The 15242-nt window shown below is 37.4% G+C and overlaps 2 protein-coding genes across 22 annotated transcripts in view; one reads left to right on the top strand and one right to left on the bottom strand.

Moving 5' to 3' along the window:
- Nucleotides 1–5685, top strand: part of LRRFIP2 (LRR binding FLII interacting protein 2) — a 194946-nt gene extending 189261 nt beyond the window's left edge. For all 17 annotated transcript variants that reach the window (XM_087713025.1, XM_087713024.1, XM_087713026.1 and 14 more), the window contains one exon: nt 5114–5685. In XM_087713025.1, coding sequence (XP_087569151.1) covers nt 5114–5224 — 111 coding nt within the window. In that variant the 3' untranslated portion in view covers nt 5225–5685. The remainder of the gene's footprint in view (nt 1–5113) is intronic.
- Nucleotides 5686–6894: 1209 nt separating this feature from the next.
- The window catches only part of MLH1 (mutL homolog 1), a 114209-nt gene continuing 105861 nt past the window's right edge, over nt 6895–15242 (bottom strand). For all 5 annotated transcript variants that reach the window (XM_087713020.1, XM_087713019.1, XM_087713021.1 and 2 more), the window contains 4 exons: nt 13968–14129; nt 13137–13229; nt 12193–12306; nt 6895–7062 (listed from right to left, as the gene is read on the bottom strand). In XM_087713020.1, coding sequence (XP_087569146.1) covers nt 6895–7062; nt 12193–12306; nt 13137–13229; nt 13968–14129 — 537 coding nt within the window. The remainder of the gene's footprint in view (nt 7063–12192; nt 12307–13136; nt 13230–13967; nt 14130–15242) is intronic.

Genomic DNA, 15242 nt, shown 5'->3' with positions numbered 1-15242 from the left:
ACGCATCCCAGTGTATTTAATTGGACAAGCAACATAATATATAAAGACATTATGACAGAAGATGGCAACATGAAAACGAAGATGGAATTAGAGCAGCAGGACAGGAATCTGGTGGCTATATTTACAGATTCGAAATAGGTTTAAAAGCGATAAGGAACTGTTTGGGATCTACCCAAACCTTCAGGAGTTGGATAGGATTTTGTTTGGTGGAGATAAGACTTTAGATTTTCATTTAAGATGTTTCTCTTTTCATTCAAGAAGCTTCTTCAGAAAGAGCTTCTTGGATGAGAAGCAAAACGTGTTCGAGGAAAAACAAAGCTCAGTTGCATTTTGAAAAACACCTTAAGAGACAGCCATGACACATATGACTCCATATACTTGGGAGATGTTACAAGGCTAATTATGTCTTATATTAGCATTTGAAAGATTGGGAAAGTAACAAACATAGACTTAATTTCCATAGTTTGACATCAATCAGTTATATTTTTTTCCTATGAAGCAGATTGGATATATCAAAAGCCTTTAGATAGCTCCAAATGGATGAGGTATAATTTGTTTTGGACATGATTTGTCCAAATTTGGGTTTGGTGATACTTTATCTAAAGACCAAATTTCCATCTTAGAGCTCATCCTGGATTTGGCATGGGCAGTTGAGAAGTCTTCATAACAAGTGGCATTTTTAACCAATGTTGACAAATAAGAGTGCTTCTATTGGTTAAAAATGTGGCAATTACAAGATTAGACTACTTTAATTTAGTTTTCATGTTTGGCTCATTGAAAACTACAGCTGGCTCAGAGTGCAGTGGAAAAGTGAATGAAAATAGGGGGCTGTGTGTATTGCCCAAAAGGCATACCCATATGCCCCCCCTTTGAGTGATTTTTTTAAAATCTTTGATACTGGACATTAAAATAGTGTAAAGAAAAGCAATTGAGTTGTGACTTACATGAAAATTTCAGTATTTATCAGTTTCATAAATTAGTTGCTGCATACGTTTATCTTTTGTCACTTAGTTTAGTTGTTTAACCTGATGCTACTAAACTTAGTAGAGCTAAAAGGCTTTTGAACCTTTTTTGTAAGCAAAGAGTTTCAGATCTACAGATTAACAGAGTTGGAAGGGACTTTGTAGATCATCTAGTCCAGGGATCCGCAACTTTAAACACTGAAAAAGTCATTTAGACCTGTTTTCCACAAAAAACACCAGGAGCCGCAAAACTTCAACTCAATAGCACTCCCACTCAGTCACATGACCACCACCCTCCCAGCCATGACTACCCATGTTTTGTGGCCCTTGGTGCTTTCTGTGGGAAATGGGTCTCTCTCTCTCTCTCTCTCTTTCCCTTTCTTCTCTTTCAGTCTCTCTCCCTTCACTCATTTGTTTCCCTTTTCCATCTCTCTCATTCTCTCCTTTCAGCTCTCTCTCTTCTCATTTGTTTCCCTCTCTTTTCCCCCTCTCTCGTTCTGTCCCTCCATCATTTTCAGCGTCACTCGGCTGGAGGAGTAAAGAAGCTCAGGGCAGTGGGAAAAGGGGGCTGAACTTGCCAAACCTTGCACACCCACCCTAGGGATCAGGCTTAGAGGAAGCCAGAGTGCTCTCGCCAAAGATGCTTGCCTGTCAGCTGGTCATCTTGCCCGCTCCATGTGCCTTCACTGCACTTTGGCTGAGCTTGGCCACTCACTTGAGAGTATCCTCATTTGTGTGTGCCCTCCTGGCTCCACAACAGCTGGGTCATGTGAGGACGAGGGTCATGAAGACTTCCAGTTGACATTGTGGTGATATCGGACGTGAGGAGCGAGTTCTCCATATTAGAAAGCTCTGAAAGGAGCTAAAGCCACCCTGGAGGGGTGGTGAAGAGTGGTGCCCTGCTGGTTGCAGAGGGTCGCAATCTCTCCTGCTTGTTTCAGGGTTTTTTTCCACCTCTCCTTCATGACAAGAAGAGGCAGCCATTTTTGAACAGCCAAGGCAACAAAGAAAACACACAAATGGTGTAAATGAACAGTGAATCAAACTGGGTGAGATGATTCCTTTTTTACTCAAAATCTAACCTAAAAAGAAAAGAGGGGAAAAAATCTGAGAGACTCATAACTATTAAAGCGGCAAATAATCACATAGAGAAAAACTATAGACCCAAAAGAAAAGAAGAGAGAAAAAGTTACAAATTTCAAAGCACAGAAAATTGGATGGTTAAACTGGATAAGCATTATTTTGAAAAGGCATTTCATAATGCTGGATCTATCTACTTTAATAATTGACTTTGCTCTTATAAATCACATTTAAATTGGATTTAATAGCTGGTAGAACTGAGACAATGTTGAAACCTAAGCTGAGAGCACCATCTATTGATGACCCTACATACTCTACCACCCTGGGAAAATTTTTGATTAGAAAAGTAAACATTGATTTGAAGAACTCTGGTGAGATTTACTCTTCTATACTTATCTACCTTATGACTATGGGAGGAGGTTCAACTGTGAGAGCAACAAAGATACCTAAGTAAAGCAATTTTTGAATGCTATTAAACTTATAGAGGGGACATAAGGAAATATTTGGGGTTTCCTGGACTACCTGAATGTCTGACTGAATAACCCTGGGATATAAAAGAACTGTGACTATAGTATTCTTTAAGGACCAATATTAGGCCTGAACATATGGTTGTTGAACTATTGAGTAACAGTGGACCTTATTAAAATAAGACAAGATGCTCCATATGGGAGAAATGAGTGGAAGTGCAAAAGAAATAGTGTTGATGTTCAAAGGCATTAAGGACTCTATGATAAAGAACTTTAGGAAGATAAACAATTTAATGCAAAACATAGATGTAAAAAATAGAAAATATTCTACAAGGGACAATGAATAAAGACCAAGATGCCCAGGAGAGGGAGGAGACAATGGAAAGAATGGAGGAAAAGACAGAACAGAAATCAACAAGCAAAACAAAAAAATAAGATAATAAAGAACATAATGATTAATGAAACAAATTAGAGGGGGGGAGTATCTTAAAGAGATTTAAAAATGGAATGGGAAGATGCCATTGAAAAGAGATGTCGGTTTGGGCAGATACCCTAGAGGCATGGCAGTATAAGAGGATAGAGATGGGAGGAATACTTAGGCTAAACAGCAAAAATTCAGAGATAGATAGAGGCAAAGATCCAAGAGAATGGGAGGTTTGCCAAAAAAACAAAAAGAATTGAAATATTAAAATGGACAAGAGATGATAGATAGAAAGGAAATGTTATTTCTTGGGAGAGGGGGGTTTCTCCTTTTTTCTTTAATATAATGGGGGCCTGATTAAAAGTTAAAATAGAAGTAGAAATAAAAAATATACATATTATAAAAGTAATACTGTGTTTCTCAGAAAATAAGACCAAGTCTTATTTTCTTTTAAACTTGAAAATAAGCATTTGGGCCTATTTTCGAGGCAGTCTTGCTTTTTTTGAGATGCATCAGGCCAGACTCGGTGAGCTGGATGTGCCATGGATGCACTGACGCCTCCATTCTGAACCTTCAACATTTGGAATGGAGGCTTTTTGGAAAACTGGGGGAAAATGGGATGGGGGATTTTCCTGCCTGCCACCATTTTCTCAATCTGTGCTGAGCTTGAGGAATGGATAACAGGCAGGAAAATCCTCCTCCCCTGCCAGCTTCAGGGAAGCAGCCCAACAAGCAGAAGCACTGTGGACAGAAAGAGAAGGGCAAAAGCAGTATTTGTACTGCCCCAAGGGGCCAATGGGCTGCAGCTGCAGCCAGACAGTTTCATGCCCATGCTGCCATTCATGCTGGCCACACCCATCCCCAATCTTATTTTCGGGGTAGGGGTAATATTAGGCCCACCCCCCAAAAAAATCGGGTTGGGCTTATTATTAGGGTGGGTTGTGTTTTTGGAGAAACATGGTAAATAGATGGAATATTAGAGGTTGAAAGATGGATTTAATGTTTAAATAATATGGTTGATGTCAGGATGGAATAAGGGAATTAGATTTTAATACAGTATATATGCTAGGATTAGTAAGGATGGACTGATTAAATAGAATAATTGAAAGAAATAAATGGAAAGATTAAAGGTTGAAAGATAGTATTATTATGTGTGCTTAAATAATGTAATTGGCATTAGAATAATACATTGAAATATTGAATAATAATGAAGGTTTATATCTTAATACAAATACGAATATTAATACTAGGAGTATGTAAGCTTAATTAATGTAACAAATATTGTTTTTTGTAGTTATTTGTATCAAAATAGATGATACCCAGATGCCACACTGCTCATGTATTGATGTTGATGTGTGTGTGTGTGTATATTTCTGACAGATGGCAGTCTTCTCCCTTTGTGAAAGCTTCCAGTGATGAAGCTCCCACAAATTCTGAAGGCAAGCTGTTCCATCAGTTGATTGTTCTCGCTGTCAGAAAATTTCTCCTTATTTCCAGGTTGAATCTCTCCTTGTTCAGTTTCTATCTATTATTCCTTGTCTGGCTTTCAGGTGCTTTGGAAAATAGCTTGACCCCCCTCCTCTCAGTGGTAGCCTTTCAAATATTTGAACAGTGCTATCATGTTTCCCCGGGTCCTTCTCTTTACTAGGCTAGCCATGCTCACTTCCTGCAACTGTTCATCATGTTTTAGCCTCCAGTCCCCTAATCATCTTGGTTGCTCTTCTTTGCACTCTTTCTAAAGTCTCAACATTTTTTTTATAGTATGGTGACCAAAATTGGATGCAGTATTCTACATGTGGTCTTACTAAGACTTTATAGAGTGGTATTAGTACCTCACTTCATCTTGATTGTATTCCTATTAATGCAATTTAGGATTGCACTGGCTTTTTTGGCTGCCATCACACACTGTTGGCTTGTATTTAATTGGTTGCCCACTAAGACTCCAAGGTCTCTTTCACAGTTACTGCTATTAAGCCTGGTTTCACCCAGTCTATATATGTACTTTTGGTTTTTCTTGCCTGTGTAATACTTTACTTTGCTCTACGTTGAATTTCATTTAGTTCAGTTGAATTGTGGACCTTATTTCAATAAAAAAGCTGCAACCAAGTATTTTGTGGTATTATGATATATTTAGATGCTACATTGGTTTTCTCAAACCTAACTGTTTTGTCTCTCTTTTTTAGTTAAGAACAGCATTGGATAGAATAGAAGAGATGGAGATGACCAACAGTCACTTAGTGAAACGGTTAGAGAAAATGAAGGCAAATCGAACTGCACTACTATCTCAACAATAGAAAGGAAACTAAAGAATGCACTGCTCCTTGAAATGCTTGAGCTTATTTTAATACAGACTTTCCTTGGCATAAATTTGAAAAAAGCTATTCATTGTCTTTTAGTTTCATAATTAAGTGGCAAATATTTTAACTTGAGTAAATGGGAAAAACCACTTAAATCTTTGTCGGTGATGAGTTTTAACAGCTTAATTCAAAAATCTGATTGAACCCAATATTTATGGTTGATTTACTTTATATAAACTACTGTTTTCACACTTGTGAAATCAGGTTTATTCTCTGAATTAGTTTCAACTGCTTTAATGCTTGGTGCTTGGAAAGAGATGCACAAATTCAAGTGTATGTTGCACAACAAGCTAGTCAATTACATGCTCAACATCAAATGGCACAAGTGCCTTTAATATGGTGCAATGAGTACTTAAGATATTAGAACAAAATATAATATGGAAATCAAATACCATTTATTTTAAAATACAATTGGAGTCTTGTTTGCTAAATTTTATACATTTTGATGGAAAACACTTTTGTACAATATTTAAATTTATATAAAAATAGAAATGACTGTATAAAATCTGCTTTATTGCATGGTGATGCACACTTGAGATTTCAATTTTAAACAGAACCATCCCTATTCTTAATGTAAGAATAGTGAGCAAGATTTGTTACTGTACAGTGTGTAAAACGTGATATGTGTGATGCTTAAGTGTGGAGTGAAATGTGGGTGGGAGAAATGTGGCAGGTACAAACCTATTAAATGGACACTGCATAGCATGGGTGTGTCTTGTCTTAATGTTCTCTAACATTTTTATTGTTTAGCTTTTTAATGTGCTAATTCTAAGAATGTTTATCCTCCATATAACTCAAAACATTACAGACTAAAAATGTTTCAGTTACTTATTTTGAATAATAAACTTGACAGGATATAATTAAGTAAGTAAAAGCTGTATTAACAGAAGCTGTTTATATTCATTGATACTAATAAAAAGTTGCTAATTTCTAGGTAGTCCTCGACTTACAATAGTTTGTTTAGTGACCATTCAAAGTTACAATGGCACTGACAAAAGTGACTTATGACCATATTTCATATGACCATGGTCACAGGCTTAAAATTAAGATGCTTGGCAACGGATTTGTTTTTATGACGGTTGCAGTGTCTCAGGATCATGTGATCACCCTTTGCAACTCCTTGACAAGCAAAGTCAATGGACAAGCCAGATTGACTTACTTAACCATATGGTCATAAGTCAAGGACTACCTTTATCGCCATTTAAAATTTGAATGATCCTTTATATGTAAGGGTGCTCTAATAATCTATTCCCAAACTACCTGCCAGCAGAAATACTAAAATAGGATCAAGTAGAAAAGAGAATTCTGGTCTTCCATATTTTTCCAATTCATCAGTTGTATCGTTCATTAATAGTAGGATGAGAATTTAAATATTCTTCACATTTTTGGTTATAAACAGAAATCTGTGAGTTTAATTAAGTTTTCTTTATTTGCTCACTGTACAATATGTGGATATTGTAAAAAGTTGAACAACAGTAGATTAGTTTTCTAACCATACAATAGCCATTTTTATGCAGATATTTATGCAGTAATATTCAATAACTGATTAAAGATTATAATGATGAGAAAGAAAATATATTAAATAATTCTAGATTAAATATTTGTATTTAGCATCTCTCAAAAACTTTGTACAAGTCAGGTAGATTAGCAAGTTGTAAAACATTGCCATCTTCTCTAAAATTTGCAGGAGGTAAAAGGTATGACCGAAAAGCTTTGTAGAGTGTATGTTCCACTGTCCATTTCCATGATCTCAGACATTTTCCAGATTCTTCAACCTGTAAAAGCAGTGTTAATATCTCAGAGTTCGTAGCGAAGTTTAAAACATGCATTATTGAATAACAATATGCCTTTTTAGATTCCAAGTTGACAATTCAATTTGTAAGTCATTATAATAATATAACAATAATCAGAGATATGCCTAAGTGTCTAACAGTTAATTTGTTCAATCTCTTTTCAGTTTTCAATTCTTTATCATTTTTAGAATAATTATACATTCGTTAACAAATAATCCATGCAAAAATGAACATTTTGTAAGTTTTCCCTGTCAAGTGTTGCCTATACTGTGATACAAATGAATGACAAATGCAAGGATAGGTTTGTTTTTTACTTTACGTAACAGTTTGAGCAAAGACTGACTAAAATTCCCATAAAGTCTAATATCTGGTTGTTTTTAGTACTGCAGCCCATAAATCTTTTGGCGCCAGGGTCCGGTTCCACAGATTGAGGTTTTTCCATGGACCAGAGAAGGATGTGGTTTCATGTGCTGCCTACATCCTGTGTGTGCACAGATGTGGCTTTCTTTGTTTCTCTTTGGTTTCTGGTGCACCCTGGACCAGTCATGGTCCACAGCCTGAGCATCTCAGCTTCAGTATACAGGTAGTTTTCAACTTGTAACATTTAGTGACTGTTCAAAGTTACAAAGCACTGAAAAAAGTGATTATTACCATTTTTCACACTTATAAACATGACAACATCCCTGTCATCATGTGATCCAAATTTTGATGTTTAACAACTGACTTGTATTTATGATGGTTACTGTGTTCTGGGCTCATGCAATTATCATTTACAACCTTCTGACAAGCAAAGTCAATAGGGAAGCCAGATTGACTTAGCAACTATGTTACTAACTTAACAACTGTAGTAATCAACAAATGTGGTAAGAAAGGTGGTAAAATGGTGCAAATCTCACTTAGCAATAGAAATTGAGCTCAATTGTAAGTCAAGGACTACCTTTACTTGAACTCATCTGCAATGTGGATGTGCTACACATCCTACAATAAACATTAAGATGAAATATGTTCATTCTTTTTCATAGCAAATATGTATAATAAATCTTGTTATCCAAGGCTGAAAAATGGAAAGGTCAAATTATAAACACCTAGTAAATGACACCTGACAAATTTAATTGCTTGTATTTCAAAAGTAGCCAGTATTTATATACTCAAAGGTCAAAAGTTTTTGACTTTCTCATAGCAAACTTCACAAGGCCAGCAAGAATTTTGAAGAGGAAGGGAGGGAAGAAAAGAGAGAAGGAAGAAGGCAAGAGGAAAGAATAGGGGAGGAGAGATGGAAACAAGGAAGATTTTTGATGCTCTTTACCAGCTTTCCAAAATAAAGCTCAATGGGGAAACTGGCAGGAAATTGGAAGTTGTTTTCACACCTACTGCTTTTTTGCCCATCCATGGTTATTCTATTTTTCTTGTTTAAATAACACAGAGGAAGCACGTCTGAATCAATTATCCAACTGGGTATTGGTTGTCTAATAAGCTTCTAAACATAAACTTCAGCCATATCAGATCATATACAAGTAATCTCCAGTTCCCAAATAGCAACTATTCATACAAAGGACAATGAAAAAGTAGGTTTAGAATGGCTATTGCAGCATTGTTATGGTTACATGATCCTAATTTGGGCACAACTGGCATAAACAACTCATAATGTCTTATGGTCATGAGCCTCATAGCTGATTTCTGACAAGAAACCATGGTCATGTGGTGTTACATATTGAGTGCAGCAGAATTGACATTCCCAGTGCAGTTACGAGATGTTTCATTTAATGACATCACTTAGCAATAGACATCAATTCCAATTTTAGTTGTTAAGTGAGGACTATCTCTAATCAAACCTCTAGCAAAAGAGTTCATTAGCAAAAATATATCCAACTTATTGTCAAGCATTAATTTCATTTGTTAAAATTTCTACCCAGTATTTTTTCTAGTATGAGTATATAATGAATAGGAAGTAGCAGGTGAAGTTTTGATTATACATGTAACTACAGCATCGAGAATTCTATTTGTCCAAAATTGGAAATTAAATAAGCTACCAACAGACGAAGAGATAATAAAAAAGATGTTAGATTGTGCAGAGATGAATAGGTTGACAATGAAAATAAAGGATAAAGAGGAATCGGAGTACTTCAAGGCTAGAAAAGAAAGTAGGGAGAAGATAAAGTACCCAGACGACGCACTATTAAATGGAAAGGGGGGAGGGAAGAAGGGGAAGGCAGAAATGAAAATATTAAATATAAAAGTATATATTCAAGAGTAGATATAAAGGGGGGAAAACATAATTAGGGTAGACTAGTGAAGGTAAGGGAATAAACGATATTAAATTATATTTGGGTTGGCAGAAATACCATCCCTAGGAAACATAAACTGAGTTGAAATATACACCAACAACAATAGAAAAAGAAAGGAGGATGAAAGGAAGACGGGGGAAAGAAGAGGTAATGAGAGAAGAATGGAAGGGAGAGAAAGAAGGAGAGAGGGAGGAAGGGGAAGAGGAAGAGTAGGAATAGAAGAAAGGGAAGGGAAGAAGGAACAAGTTGGCACTCAATCCAGACAAGACCGAGTGGCTTTTGATGTTTCCTCCCAAGGATAGTCCGAATTTTCCATCCATTAGCCTGGGGGGGTAAAAGCTTACACCACTCAGAGAGGGCTCGCAACTTGGGTGTCCTCCTGGATCCGCAGCTGACTTTAGAACATCATTTGTCGGCTGCGACCAGGGGGGCTTTTGCCCAGATTCGCCTGGTGCACCAGTTGCGACCCTATCTGGACCGGGAGGCACTTCAAATGGTCACTCATGCCCTGGTCACCTCAAGGCTCGACTACTGCAATGCACTCTACATGGGGCTGCCCTTGAAGAGTGTTCGGAGACTGCAGTTGGTCCAGAATGCAGCCGCGTGAGCAATATCAGGTATACCTCGGTACACCCGTGTTACACCTATCCTCCGCGAGCTGCACTGGCTCCCTATTAGTCTCCGGACGTGCTACAAAGTGCTGGTAATTACCTTTAAAGCCCTACATGGCACTGGACCTGGATATCTGAGAGACCGTCTCCTGCTACAGACCTCCCAACGTCCGATTAGAACTCATAGGTTAGGCCTCCTCCGGGTGCCGTCGGCTGGACAATGCCGACTGGCAACCACTCGGGGGAGAGCCTTTTCTGTAGCTGCTCCGGCTCTGTGGAACGAGTTACCAGCAGAGATCCGGACCCTCCCCACCCTTGCGGCCATCCAAAAAGCCACCAAAACCTGGCTGTTCTGGCAAGCCTGGGGTTGCTGACTCAAATCAGGTTCAACTCCCAATTAAATCGGTTGTATGTTGGGTTTTTAAACTGTTTGTATTGTTTGTATCTTCCCCCGTGTGTTATTTTATTCATTCGTATTTGTAAGCCACCCTGAGTCCCCCGGGATAGGGCGGCATATAAACCTATTAAATTGACAAATTAAATTGAGGGGAAGGAGAGAAGGAAGGAAGAGAAGGGAGGGAGGGTGTTACAAAAGGAGGAAGGGTTGATAAATAAAGCAACCCAAACTGTATATTATAACCTATTAAATGAAATAATAAATGTATAAGAATGATAAATGAAGAATAACAATCGTGAATGTATATTTAAAATGGTATGTAAGAGAAGCAAATAAAAAAACAGATAAAGAATATAACACAACCAAAAAATATTTTAGCAAATGTTAAATTACATTGGTTGAATTTAATACAATTAGAGAAATGGATAAAAATGGAAGAAAGATTCAAGGAGAAAGACAAAATTTGAAATCATTATAAAAGAATGTGAGCTGAATGAAGAATATATAGGGAAAGGAAGAATAGGGAAAACATCCTCCTCCAGGATACTAAAAAACAAAGCACGTCTATCTCCATAATTCAAGATGTTGGTCATCACCTTTAAAGCCCTTCATAGCATGGAACCAGGTTATCTAAGGAAATATCTTGCCCAATGGGATTGGCCTACCCCACTTGCTCAAGCAGAAAAGGCCTATGGACTCTACCAGCCAAGTAATTTTGGCTAACAGATCCAAAAAGCCTTGTCTGCCATGTCCGACTCCCTGTAACATCTTGCAACTGGAGGCCTATCTCCACCCTCCTGGCCTTCCAGAAGAGTTTTAAAACTGAGCTCTGTGCTTGTTGGCTTGGGATGCCAAATGGGGAACGCTATGCTGGAAGTGGTTAATTGAGTCAGAGGCAAAAGCCTGCCTCTGCAACATCTGAACTTTTGGTTTTTAATTTTTGCTTAAAGGTTTTCAATTTTAATGCTTTTATATTTATGCTTTATGTTGCTATAAGTTGCCCAGAATCACTTTCGATAGTGAAATGGGCAGCATATAGATTTAATTAATAAATAAATACACTTTTGATATACAAAGTTTTCAAGAGTCTATACCTATGAAGGCGAACCTGGCACATGGTGCCCTCTCTGTGGGCACGCAAGCCGTCACCCAGCTCAGCTTCCCACCAACCAGCTGATTTTTGGGTCTCTGCTGCACATGCGGGTGATAAGCATGCATGCATGGAGGGGTCACATGTGAATGTGTGAGGGTGTGGGGGAGAGCATGCAGTGTCCCCCCCCCGCAGCCACTTTTTGATCCTAGGAGACTTCAGGGAGGCTTGCTAGGCCCAAAACAGGCCATGTGTGTGTGTGTGTCACACACACCCAGGCAGTTTTTGTCCCAGGTGGCTTCAGGGAGGCCTGCTAGGTTCAAAACGGGATGCCGGGGTGTGTGTGTGTCACATGCATGCATGCGTGGGGGGGGCGTGGTCATGGAAGGAGTCTTGTGCACATGCGCAAGGGCTGGGACACATTGCATTATGGGTGTGGGTGTGCACACTCAGGGTTTTGGCATGCAAGGAGAAAAAGGTTAGCCATCACTGGACTGTACTTTTTTGGAAGGGGGAGAGGTTGGTCTTTACATATAAAAATAATAACACTCTAGATACAAGATTTACAAGTACAGCTTTTATGCTCTTGTTTTTCCAAACTTGGTGCCTTCTAAATGTACACTTCCCAAATTCTAAGACAAGACTGGGAAATCTGGAAATTGTAACTCTAGTACATGATGGCTACAGATGAAATCCAATCTGTTCACTCTTTACTACTATAGACAATACCTGTTGAAAAGTGAGATCAGACTCTTCCAATATATACTGCTTTCTAATAGAGTAGAACATGGCACATTCTTTACTAAGACTATCAAAACACTGCTTTTCTTCATCCCAGTTTACCTGGTTAAAAAAAATGTATAGTTTTAGATTTAGTGAAATGGTCAGTGATAGAGACAAGTTATGCATGAATAAATAATATTTTAGTTTTAACCTTTTAGTGATGGTGGTGATATGACAGCTAGAAACTGAAACACTCCATTCTGATTGTTTAATCTAATTTTTATTAGTTGTTTAGGTTATATTTGTATATATCTATGTAACATTAAACTTCATAAGTATCTTTCATACACAGACTAAGTTGAGAATATATAAAAGATTTTTTTGGGGGGTGTTAAAAGTCACCTATTTGCAGGTTCTACTTCCTATGAATGGAGAAATCCCAAGAATGAAGAAAGCAAGCTAGTATGGTGTAGTGGTTAAAGAGTTGACAAGGACTTAGGAGATCCAGATTCAAGTCTACCCTCAAGCTACCACATGGTTCTTGTGGGGAAAAAACTGAAGAATGGACTATGTACATTGCCCTACAAACAATCCTATCATAATCTTTATAGAGATAAATGGCAGAAGGTTATAGTGATCATAGTCATGTTTCTAAAATGGAAAGTATATTAATGAAACTATGTTTGATAAGAGATTTGGCAACCCATTGTAATTTAAGAAGTTGGATGCATGATTGGAAAAAAGGAATTAACGTTTTCCATAACTTAAGTCTTTCACAGAACTGGTAATATTAAAATAAATCATAATCAGGCCTCAATTCAGAGATGCCTTTTTAGAACACCTTTTTTGCTATCTTTTCTCATGCTGAATATTAAGAAATAAAAATGACCTATCTAACCATGACTACATATGGCTTGAAAAATAGTAATTTGTGCTGAATATCAACATACCTCTGTGGCCAAACGAAGGATAAACATAGGTAGCCCTTCCAGTGGAGGAACATAATTATCTATCAGAAGCGGCAGTCCAGTAAGATTTCCCGCCTGCAAACAGAAAGCCATATTTTCACTATCACATTCAATAAAGTCATTTGTTTAAAATGACTGAAAAGAACATTAATAACATGTATGAAGATATTAAATACAAAAGAACAAGTGTTGCATATATAAAAGCCCACTGTAAGCTATTTCTATTAGATCAATTAAAATGCCAGATTACGAACACACACACACACACACACACACACTGTATTTGTGCTGATAAATAAATATTTATTTATCAGCACAAATACAACACAAATGTAACAAAGGCAACAGTAAAAATATTGGGTTTCTGTCTGGATGGTCTCTTGTAATGAGCCGATAGACAGAATGGAAGCTGTAGACTTCCTCCCATGTTTGGGCATACCAGGGGTTGTGACTTTAAATAAATACATACATACATACATACATACATACATACATACATACATACATACATTTATTTCATACAGATAGTCCTTGTTTTGCGACCGCCTTGTATAGCAATTGCTTACAGTTATGATAATCATGAAAAAGTATCTTTGTAACCAATCCTTGCATTTACAACCTTTGTAGGTTGATAAAGCAAAGCATGCTGAAGTAGGATCATAAGTACAGTTGCAATCACTTTGCTTAACAACAAAATTGCCAATTCCAATTGTCCTCATTAGGCAAGACTATATGTACTGGAATTACTAAAGTAAATAAATTGGGTATATTCCTAATCATAAATTCCTTGTTTAGAAGCCAAATGCTATGTACATCAATTTCAAGGGAGAAATAGTCTTTTAGCATTTCACTCTTCTTTGATAGGAAGTCAACAATATATTCAGCAAGGCCTTCCTTTGGACCATCTTCTTCTGTCCAACCACTTTCAGCATTCTCCAAGGCCAACATAGCCAGATCAAAGAGAGGAGCTGCTTCCTAGATATACAGAAGAAACATAAAACATTATTGTTTATGAAAACAATATTCTGTCTAGAAGCATCCAAAAGATTGGCAATCTGAGAACATTTCTTTATATGAATTATTATAAAGATGGGGTATGAAAATTATTAATTGCATGTCACCCTCCCAGAGATTAAATACTGTGTAAGGCTGCAATAATACACTTCCACAATTTAATTAGAATACAATTTATCAATCCTGAACAGCTGCAGAGACTATGCAGCTAAATATAAATTGTAATCAATACACATAACAAGTATGTAAATAATAAATTATAAAAATAAATTTGAGAATTAAACCACACTTTGGCTCTTAAAAGATATGTGTATGCGGGTCATGTGGATTTCTGGAAGTAATATCTACAAGGATGGAACAGCATGCAAAAACATCACAGCTCTACTTTTAATGTATCAAGCAACTACCCATCAATATATTGAGAACCTGATTGAACTTGCTACCGATGAATGGAATCTGATAGACAGAGATTCTGTATGGATGAATGAAATTAAATAGAGGACTAATTTATGCAAAACACAATAGATTAAAAATGATTGTTCACTTCTGGTTGAAGCCAGAATTCTGATTGACGTTGTAGCAATATTAGTCACAGGAACGGGTCTCCGCGTTCCCTATGCTGACTTCCCTGTTGGTGAGTTCCGAGAAGAGCCAAAGCCGCCTTGTAGGGGATGGTGAAGCAAGGAGGTCGAGGAGAGTCGCAGCTCTCCTGTTTGACCTGGGCTGCCACAAAGCTGAGACAACCAAAGAACCACAACTAAGATTGGTGCTAAGGTGAAGTAGGTGAACAGTGACTGGAACTGGGGGAGCGGATTTCTTTTTGCCTTAAACTTAACCATAAGGAATAATTTGGAACTATTTGCTCAGAATTATTTGTTAAAGCAGTATCTAAGAATTTTGAGAAATACCAGACTGAAAGTGGAAGACACAAAAGAGAAAAATATTAAATTTTGAAATGTATAGAAAATTTGGAAGACGCAGTACTGGGAATGCCTTTTAGGGCAGAGGTGGGAAAAATACTCAAATTGAACAGCCAAGAAGCAGATGTAGAAAGAGATACAGATCTTAGAGAGG

The sequence above is a fragment of the Thamnophis sirtalis genome, unplaced genomic scaffold (assembly GCF_051295495.1).
Source record: "Thamnophis sirtalis isolate CommonGarterSnake01/CBP01778 unplaced genomic scaffold, rThaSir2_p1.2 scaffold_4, whole genome shotgun sequence".
NCBI classification, from domain to species: Eukaryota; Metazoa; Chordata; class Lepidosauria; order Squamata; family Natricidae; genus Thamnophis; species Thamnophis sirtalis.
Note: the sequence above shows the minus strand (reverse complement) of the source record. Positions and strands in the feature narration are given on the sequence as shown.